This window comes from Nicotiana attenuata, chromosome 1, assembly GCF_001879085.1.
Source record: "Nicotiana attenuata strain UT chromosome 1, NIATTr2, whole genome shotgun sequence".
In the NCBI taxonomy this organism is placed as follows: Eukaryota; Viridiplantae; Streptophyta; class Magnoliopsida; order Solanales; family Solanaceae; genus Nicotiana; species Nicotiana attenuata.
The window spans coordinates 19,585,792-19,596,857 of NC_031989.1; the positions used below are offsets into that span (position 1 = coordinate 19,585,792).

Genomic DNA, 11,066 nt, shown 5'->3' on the forward strand with positions numbered 1-11,066 from the left:
AAACAAATTTAAACTAAAAATGCAAAAGTACCATTTTTGTTATTTTTTTTGTTTTCAAGCAAATGCCGAATGTATTTTTGTATTTTCGTATGAATTAAAATGCACAGATAAAATGCAACAATTATCAGAAAATAACACAAAAATTCACAAAATTTGTAAAATAATGAAAGAAAAATCATTTTGTTTGAATTTTTGGGAATAATTCACTTAGGTTTAAAATCACATGCTCACATTAAGCAAAGCCCTGTTGTCACTATTTAGTTTAGTATCACCGAAAAGTCGAAAACTCCTAGGTCGACGTGTCATCCCCACAAACTACCCAGACTTGGGCACTTGACCCATCACAAATATATCGCTAGGAGGACTATGTGGTCCAGCCCACATGAAGTCTCTTGTCATGGAGCGCATTTTTAGGGATTTTTTCATTCCTATACACTATTTGAAACTTTATTATCCTTAATGTTCATGTTTAGTTAATTACCCGGCATAAACAAGTTTTATTTACGAAATATATACAATCCACCTTAAAAGGCTCCCAATCCATTATTTGTGCCTTCAATCAAGGGATTTAGTTACACCCTTTCCCTTTTTTCCTCTCCTCTCTCCCCTTTTCTCTCCAGATTCTCTCTTTCTCCCCATATCTTCGGCAGAAGCTATAGATCTTGCATATAAGTGAATTTAAACATACAATTTCTTAGACCAACGAAAATTTCCACCACATAAATGGTGACAACTGGCAAAGTAAATAAAGTAGTGATATTGTGATCAACCCGCCACAAAAACTAGAGTATTTTATCATATGGGCAGTGAAGAAAATGTAGAAGCAGGGTGTGCCACGTAGAGATGCTCGTTTCCTTATATTCTCATTTTGGCAAGCTTGACATTCTCCAATGTTTAATATATAGCTTCCTAGGGATATTTCCTATCTAGTAGCGCAGAGACGTATTCAATGTATTCGTCTTCTCTGCGACTTAATTTTGCTGCGCTAACTTTTAAATCTCAATTGGACCATAGAAAAAGAGGAAAAAGTAACTCTAACCTCATATAAGTAATTCTGGCGGTGAGATCCCTAAGTGTGACATATTAATCTCTTCCACTTAGAAAAACTATCAATCATTAATGGATGAACTGAAGAGGCCTGAACACAAGTCATGCCATAAAAATATGGTTGAACATTGTATCACATTGACTTCAGAAATTAAGGTTCCAACTAAAAATCTTACGTCCATACCTGTGATTTTAAAATATTCACTTGGATGCTTGAAAAAGGAATAAACATGTCATGACCCAAAATCTAACCGTGGTTGTGATGGCGCCTATCGTGTTACAAGGCAAACCTATTCCCAAAATATTACTACTAATTTGATTATAAGAATTTAATAAAATATTTCCAATAATTTAATTCCTGATAAACTAAACCAACTCTAAATATAAATAATATAAAATACGGAAACGAGTCCCAAACATCGGGGTGTCACTAAGTCATGAGCGTCTAAAACTATGAATTGAGATATATAAACTGTCTAACTGTCCAAAGAAGAAATGATAAAAGGAGTAACAAGGTCCTGCGGACGCTGGCAACAACCTTGCAGTCTCCAATTAAGGCCGGCTTGAACTCAACGATCACCGCGCTCTAACTCACCTGGATCTACACATAAAGTGCAGGGTGTAGTATGAGTACAACCACCTCAGTAGTAACAGAAATAACTAAGGAACTGAGCAGTAGTGACGAGCTGAGCAAAATAGTCCAATTATTTATTTTTCACAATTTTAAAAATAACAGGAATAAACAGGTAAATTCCATAACTCAGTAAATGCCATAAAGAAATTTAACAGATAAATGCAGCAACAACAAAAGTAAATGCAACCTCACAACAATGTCACTTCATCACTCAGCACTCAACACTCAACACTCAATACAACTCAACACAGCTGAACAACATATAAATAAGCATAGATGGGGAAAATGTGGCTATAACTCTCAGAACGAACGACGGGTCGTTACATCCTCCCCCTCTTAAACAAACGTTCATCCTCGAACGAGTCTAAAACATACCTGAAATCACATGATATACCACATAATTCGAACACTCACAATGATGATTTCTAATCATAGCAACTGCCCAAAAGAACCAAAGGCTGGTAATAAACCTCTTATCAGAAAGAGTCTGAACAAGCTATATCAAGTCACAAATCAAACACCCATTAGTCCTTGCTACATCTCAAGTAAACCCTTCTCGTCACATTCGATCAATCCGAACACAATCTCGCAGTCAAATCATACTCTCCACATAGCCATCAAATCACAAATCCCACTAATAGGGACACCAACGGACATATAAACACGTGCTCACACAATCAACACCTCAGTGCTCAATCTACAGTCAAAACTCGGCCTCAAGTCCTCCAGACTAGCCCAACATCAACACACAGAAATCACATCTCGCACCTCGTCCATGGAATCACAAACCGTCGATGCACAACTGATACCGAGCGTTCATGTGCGCATATGAATGCGTGGAAGGAATTCAAAAAGTTACACTTCAAGCTGAATCATTACCGCACGATAAGAATTCAATAGGGTGATGTTTTCCTAAAGGTTCTGCAGCCTCTCAAAGATAAGTACAGACGTCTCCGTACCGATCCGCAAGACTCTACTAAACCCACTCATGACTCGTGAGACCTATGTAACCTAGGCTCTGATACCAACTTGTCACGACCCAAAATCTAACCGTGGTCGTGATGGCGCCTATCGTGTTACAAGGCAAGCCTATTCCCAAAATATTACTACTAATTTGATTATAAGAGTTTAATAAAATATTTCCAATAATTTAATTCCTGATAAACTAAACCAACTCAAAATATAAATAATACAAAATACGAAAACGAGTCCCAAACATCGTGGTGTCACTAAGTCATGAGCGTCTAAAACTATGAATTGAGATATATAAACTGTCTAACTGTCCAAAGAAGAAATGATAAAAGGAGTAACAAGGTCCTACGGACGCTGGCAGCTACCTTGCAGTCTCCAATTAAGGCCGGCCTGAACTCAACGATCGCCGCGCTCTAACTCACCTGGATCTGCACATAAAGTGCAGGGTGTAGTATGAGTACAACCACCTCAGTAGTAACAGAAATAACTAAGGAACTGAGCAGTAGTGACGAGCTGAGCAAAATAGTCCAATTATTTATTTTTCACAATTTTAAAAATAACAGGAATAAACAGGTAAATTCCATAACTCAGTAAATGCCACAAAGAAATTTAACAGATAAATGCAGCAACAACAAAAGTAAATGCAACCTCACAACAATGTCACTCCATCACTCAGCACTCGTACTCAGCACTCAACACTCAACACTCAATACACTCAACACTCTGCGCTCACTGGGGGTGTGTACAGACTCCGGAGGGGCTCCCAAATCCCAAGCGCTAAGCACGGACAACTCACGTGCTACCATATCAATACATGGATCCGCACGGTCAACTCACGTGCTACGCGGACAACTCACGCGCTATGGTATAAATACCTGGACCCGCACGCTCAACTCACGTGCTACGCAGACAACTCACGCGCTATGGTATTAATATCCTCACAACCAGTCCCTCGGCCTCACTCAGTCATGTACCTCACTAGCCTCAGCATCATCAACAAATAAGGGAACACATTCCACATCAAGTATCACAGCATATTAGCAAATAATAGAGACTGAGGTAAACATGTACAATAATTTCTCTGACTGAGTACAAATAATGTGAGAATGAATAAAACCTAAACAGGATCTCTAACATGAAGGCAAACAAGTTCAACAACAAGTAAACACATAACCACAGATAATAGCTTTTAGGCCTGGCCTCACGGGACGGACCAAGTCTCAATCCCTCGCGGTGCACACCCACACGCCTGTCACCTAGCGTGGGTATCACCACCAAACAATCACATGATACCAATTTCTCCGGGTTTATACCCTCAAAGCCAGAGTTAAAACTGTTACTTACCTCAACAGCGTAAAATCCTACTCCGGGATGTCCTCGTCCCTCGACTCGGTCTCCAAAAGCTTCGAATCTAACCGTGATCAGAATACTACTATCAACATAGTCTAAAGAATCAAATTCCACAATAAAAACTACATAAACATGCCAAAAATCCGAAATCGGCCAAAACTCGGCCCCCAGGCCCACGTCTCGGAATTAGTCAAAAATGGCAGAATAATAATCCTCGTCCTCTCCCTAGTCTAAGCATATAAAATTTGTCAAAATCGGACTCCGTTTGGTCCCTCAAATCCTCACTTAAAACTCTTCAAAACTCAAACCCTAACTCCCTCAATTTCACTTTGAAATCATCAATCAAATCCCAAAAACGAAGATGGATTCATAAGTTATAATCAAAATCGAGTAGAGAACACTTACTCCAATCCATATGGTGAAAATCGCCTCCAAATTCGCCCAAATCCGAGCTCCCCAACTCAAAATATGACCGTATGAACAAACCCTAATTCTTAGTAAAATGACCATAAAATCCGCATACGATGTCCAAATTCGACGATTCTTTTTGCTACGGGTCCGTAATTACGATACGGATCTAATGCTTCAATCAAAAAAAAATTGTAATTCATTTGTTCAATATGATATCATTTATGCTTGAAGAAACGACGTCGAAACATAAGAAAAACGAGCGCAACACAGCCCAAACCTATCCGAAACTCACCCGAGACCCTCGCGACCTCAACAAATAATTCCAACAAGTCATATATCACTACCCGAACTTAGTCGAACCTCCGGAACACCCAAAACAACACCAAAACACCAAATAAACCTCAAATTCAAGCCTAAGAACTTCTAAACTTCCAACTTTCGCCAATTCAAGCCTAGTTCTACCATAGACCTCCAAATTATACTCCGGACACACTCCTAAGTCTGAAATCACCCAACAAAGCTAATCGAATCATAAAAATCCAAATCCGAATTCTTTTACTCATAAGTCAACTTCCGATTGACTTTTCTAACTTAGCTTTCTAACTAAGAGACTAAGTGTTCATTTCACTCCAAAACTACTCCGAACCCAAACCTACCAACTCGATACAACTCAACACAGCTGAACAACATATAAATAAGCATAGATGGGGGAAATGTGGCTATAACTCTCAGAACGAACGATCGGGTCGTTACAAAACACTACTATATGGCTAATGACACAAATAGTGGCATTGTCAAATGCAAAAATGAAGAGGTCAAACGCAGGAATTTTCCATGTATTTAATTTTTTTTATCTGATTTCTTAAATATACAAATTTCATACAATATGTCTTTTGTAGATTTTGTATCTGATTTATACATAGTAAAAACAAATTTCATACAACTAATTATATATTATATACAATTTATCTACAACTCATCTACAACTTATCTACAACTTTCACACATTATTTCTATCCAGTTAAATACAACTACAATAACATACAACTTAAATACAAATTTTATACAAAATTTATACAATATGTCTTTTGTATATTTTGTATCTGATTTATACATAGTAAAAATAAATTTCATACAACTAATTATATATTATACCACTTATCTATAATTTTCATACATTATTTCTACTTAGTTATATACAACTACGATATCATACAACTTAAATATAATTTTAATACAATATCGTCAACTTTCATACAATAGTTAAATAAATAAAAGAAAAATATATAAACAACAAAATACAATTTTTCTATAATTTTACTACAATTTAGTAAATATAATATATATCATGTCGTCTTCTTCTTCTTCTTCGATTTTCAATCTGAAATTCAGTCAAAGCCAAGTCTAATTTTCATCAAAACCCCTCAAAATTGAGATATAAACTCCAAACCATAAACCCAATTGTTTGCAACAACACCCAATCCAAACAAATAATGATTTTTGAAAATCCAAATTTGAATTCAAAGCTTCAAAGCTTTTTAATGGTTGTCAATGGTGGAATTGCTGCTCTATTTTCCTTTGCTTTACATTACTGAAATTAGGGATTGAGAGATAGAGAGAGACGTAGAGAGAATTCTCAGTTCATTGCATCAACATCCAATTCAAAAAAATAATGCTTGTTGAGAAATGAAAATATTAATTACCAAAAAAGAAATATAATTATAGTAAAAGTTGAGTAGAGAGGGTAATATAGTTTCATATAGTGTTTATGAACGTAAAAATCTCTATTTTTTAATGTGAGATTTTTTTCTGAAAACTCGAATTAATTGGCCCTTAATATGAATATCAGATACATGGTGAAAAATAAAAGAAAATTTACTTTTTCTTCTTCCCATTCCTTTGCAAATTAGACCAAATATGAAAGTTAATAACGTAAATGTTTATATTCATTGATGAATGGCGTGTAAGTGCTTAGGCAACATTAGAGAATTATGCCAATAACAGTATGCTAAATAGAAACAATCACCAGTATTCTAAAAGTACAGTAGATTTTACCCTTTGATAATTTACACAAATCAATGCACTGATTTTATCAGGCAAGTCATCAAACCACTTCTTGGGGAAAAAAAGGTGTGGGGGGAGGGGGGACAACAAAAAAAGACCACTAAGGTGGTCTTGGTTAGGTCTTGGCATAACACTACTATTAAAATAAAAAAATTAGTGTACAAATTATTCCGTATTTATGGAGGGTTCGGAAAAAAGTCGCATTCGGAGGGGTGTGATGTAAGCAACCTAACCTAATGCAAGCACATTAATGGCTACATCCATGTTTAGAACCCGTGACCTACAGGTTGCACAAAAATAACTTTGTTATTGCTCCAAAGCTCCTCTTCGGCATAACACTACTAGTATTATTTTTCAAAAAGCAATGATGATTTAAGAATACTGATTCATTTCTAAGAAATGACTAAATATTCAAGTTTCTTATTTGCCTAAAAGTTATACACAAAAGCTGAAGGTGTTAAACTAAAATTGTCAAGCCAAGGACTACGCAACTGCATCCAAACAGGGTCTTGACTAAAGTCCATGCTCATTTTTGGGACTTGAATATCAGCCAAATTACCTTTCCCATTCAGAAATTTTGGGCTTAAGCAATTACTCTTGCCTTTGATTTCTAATGAAATATCATAAGGGTTGTTCTTAGTAATTGATAATATATCTTCTTCAACTTCATCCTTAGTAATCAAGAATTTGGGGCTCTGATCAGTTATTGGCGCTGCCATAATTAGCTCATTATTTTCACTGCAAAATGACATAGTGTCCATTGGCTGATTTGTAGTCTTCATTTCTTCGTCAATTGCAGCCCTCTGTTCCAAAACCTTTAGGGAAGTTGCTTTCCTGTATATTTTGCACAACACTATGTCCTGCATATACAATTTTCACCCCTTGTAAATTCAGTATCTTCAAAATGGTAACTAAGAAAATTTATGAGCAAAATTGTGCCTAATCTTCCTTAGTTTTATACGACACTTTTTTCCTTTTTAGTCTATTTAATTAAAGAAATGACAGGTGGATTAGGCACATGTCACGAGTAAGACACACGTCATGATTTCGAACCTTATCATAGACAAAGACTAGTATTAAGTGCTGAAAGGATAGAGGGCGAGTCCATTATTTATCGAGTTTCCAATTGTACGCCTCTGAATACTCAAAGATTTATCAATTACAAAAAAAGAAAAAGTAATTGAAAACTCTTTAAACTTTATATTTACCTTTAATGACATAGTACTTGTATAGCTATAGAAATGTCATGATATATTTAAGATTGAAAGAATGTTTTTGGTATATAACAAACAATTTCTTTCGTAAATTTCGTGCTTAGTACAAAGCTGTCATATAGAGTATATCGTAGTATGGAATATATAGAGAAATATATAATTTTAATCGCTCCCAACAATAATAGCTGACAAAATATATAATTTTTTGTATATTTGTGTATTATATACAAAAAAATATTTATATTTTATACACTTCTCGGCTAGCGACTAGCCATTTTCAGCCGACAAAATCTAATTAGTTTCAGCTGAATGATCAGTTTTGTATTTTACCCGAATATATACCTGGGATGAGGAGACAGTATCAGGTAAACGAAACTCATTCATAACCCAATCGGTCTTGCAGCCTCGGGGAGCTCTGCCATTATAGAAAACCAGGGTTTTCTTTAGGCCAATTATATTCTTGGGATTTGAAGAACTAAATATTTTTCTATCAGAGCCAGTTGCTTTCCAAAATCCCTTTTGAGTAGTCCTATTTGGCCTCCCTCCACTGCCATGTTTTCTGTCTCTTGGCACAAAAAAATACCATTCTCTCTCGCCAATAGTTGCTAGCCCTGCTCAATTCATTAACCAATATCAGAGATTTATACTACAACTTTCACTACAAGAAATTAGGCATAAGACTACATTATATTAGATTTAAGAAAAAGGTAGCCCGATGCATGTAACATCTCGCATTCACGCAAAGGTCAGAGAAGGACCAGGGGTAGAGCTAGTGTGTCGGGAGCGGGTTCGGTCAAACCCACTAGCTTTGGTTCGAACTCTGTATTTGTCTTAAAAATTTCATTGAATATGAATAAATTATTAATCTAGAACTCAGTAACTTCAAACTAGGGGTGTGCATTCGATTTATCGATTCGATTTTGACCCTTATCGATAATTACTTATCGATTATCGATTTGTACATATGCTTATCGTTATCGTTTCAATAAGGTTTCGATTTTTTCAATTTCGATTTATCGATTTTTGGGGCTTATCGATTCAGTTATCGATTACACCAATAAGAAAATTTGCGGGATTCCACGGAAAGTAAACACGCCTAACTAATATGGACAAAAAGAAGCTGAAATAACACGAACACCGTTTATAAGATAAAAATTGTGTCAACAAGCACATGCAACGAAACTAAAGTAAGGGATCAAATGTATGCCACCAACACTCCAACCGTATAAAAAAAATACATCATCACGGCTAATTCTGTTTTCCATTAATTTGAACTTCATTCCCTTGAGTTTTAAATATGATCATTCCTTAAATGTGGTAGAGGAAATAATAGGGTTAGAGACTTAGGGTAAAGGAAAGGGTATTATAGAATAAGGGAAAAAAAATTTAAAAAATTAAAAAAAATTAATTTTTTTTGTCTTTTTAGTATATCTTATCGGTTTATCGATAAACCGATAATCGAAGAGGACAAAATCGAAATCGAAATCGATAACTCGATAAGGAAAATTTCGAAATCGAAATCGAAATCGATAAACCGATATCGATAAACCGATAACAAATAATCGATTCGATTTATCGATAAACCGATTCGAATGCACACCCCTACTTCAAACGATTAGAATCACGAACCCATAAGCTTGAAATCCTGGCTCCGCCTCTAAAAAGGACTGCACTCTAAAGGGCGTGATGTAGACAGCTAGTGGTTGATTCCACGGCCAGTGGCGAAACCAAAAATTTCCTCAAGGGTGTTCAAATTTGAAAGATTGAAAAAAAATTCTCCGACAAAGGGTGTTCAGTATATGCTATAAACCTCTAAAACTTAATATTTAACTTCATACATGTGTAGTGTCGCCCGTGTCCACGACTCAAACCCGTGACCTATAGGTCACACGGAGACAACGTTACCTTTGCTCCATGGATCCCCTTCCTACTACATTATATTAGATAAATGTCACAAAATAAATTAATATCGACATTTGTTTTACACTTTGAACTAAATGTTAGAAATTTCAATATAGGGAATTTTCTATTTTCTTCCACTGATCTCAAAATCAAGTATCATTTGCATATCCATGGGCAGCCGGGTATACTAAGTTCCCGCTATGCGCGGGATTCAGGGAAGGATCGGCCCACAATGGTCTATTATAAACAGTCTTACCCTACATTTCTGCAAGAGACTGTTTCCACTGCTCGAACTTGTGACCTCCTCGTTACATGACAGTAACTTTACCATTTGAAAAAAAAAAAGTATTTACCTGGCAAGTCCCAAGGATCATGACGATATATGTTGAGAAGGCCAATTACATCACAGCGCAGTTTCAAGCCAAGGACCTTATTTTTAAGGTAAAATTGAAGAAGCTCTTCTTCAGTTGGGTGAAAGCGGAAGCCCGGCAGTGCAAACTCCATTGCTGATTCTTCTATTATTCGGATGATTGATTGTCAAGTTGGGTGATTGAATATAGAAAGTATATTAATATTGCTTAATTAATTATACTTAGCCATACTATACCAAGTGATATATTTATAACATAAGAAAAAACCTAAGAAGAAAGACTTATCACTAAAAGTGTCAAGACTTCAAGTCTTTCCTAGACTAAGAATGACGCGTTTGTGGCCACTGCTGTCATGACTGTGGGGTATATTCTCGACACTGACATCAATTTTCTTTACAAGGTTTTGGTTTTAACTGCTTAATTATCATTGTACATAGGTTAGGTTGGTTCAAATTTTTTAATTACCAAATCAAATTAATGGTATTGGATTTTAAAATCTATATACCAAACTAAACCAACAAAGTCGCATTTTTTAATTTTGGCGTTTTTCGGGTTTTTTGGTTTGTTTCCGTTAAAGTCTTCTTAGCACAAGATATGTAACTTGTGCTCTAAATATTTCTTTAGTCCTAGTAAGATACAACTCTATAGTTTCTTTTTCAAGAAAAACACAATAATATGAGATAAGTCATAGCATTATGCTAAAATATCAAATAACAAGGATAATAAATTTTCATAAAGCAAATATTATTAATTAATAAGCCATAATAAAAAGTAACATAATCTACAAATATTATACAAGTCATGCTAACATAAGTATAGCTAATAAGTACTATTAATTACATAACTACGCACTAACAAAAAAGATAAACTAAGTTATGCATTTTCATTATAAATTAATGTGAAACTAAAAAAATAGATGTCCAACACTATCGTCATTCCTAGTGTTGAATTGAATTTCTTTTGTTAGCATTAGTATTTACGGGCTATTAAATTTGTTTACGATTCAAGAATGTTAAGTACATATTTGAAATAATACGTTAAAAGAACTGAAAAAAAATAATTTTAAAAATATTTATAACTTACATTACAATATATATATAC

General features: G+C 35.1%; 1 protein-coding gene across 1 annotated transcript; it reads right to left on the reverse strand.

The window, feature by feature from the left end:
• LOC109240224 (NAC domain-containing protein 35) lies at positions 6,501 to 10,179 on the reverse strand. Its single transcript, XM_019406860.1, has 3 exons — positions 9,948 to 10,179; positions 8,035 to 8,303; positions 6,501 to 7,338 (listed from the first exon to the last, which is right to left on the reverse strand). Exons 1-3 carry the CDS (start codon positions 10,096 to 10,098, stop codon positions 6,907 to 6,909), a joined length of 852 nt encoding a protein of 283 aa, XP_019262405.1. The 5' UTR covers positions 10,099 to 10,179; the 3' UTR covers positions 6,501 to 6,906.

Bases quoted from the DNA above. Each gene is read 5' to 3' on its own strand.
- LOC109240224 (XM_019406860.1), bottom strand. From the start codon at position 10,098: ATGGAGTTTGCACTGCCGGGCTTCCGCTTTCACCCAACTGAAGAAGAG. The intron at 8,304-9,947 runs GTAAATACTTTT...TGAATTGAGCAG, and splicing joins TGATCCTTGGGACTTGCCAG to GGCTAGCAACTATTGGCGAG. The intron at 7,339-8,034 runs GTATATATTCGG...TTGTATATGCAG, and splicing joins ATACTGTCTCCTCATCCCAG to GACATAGTGTTGTGCAAAAT.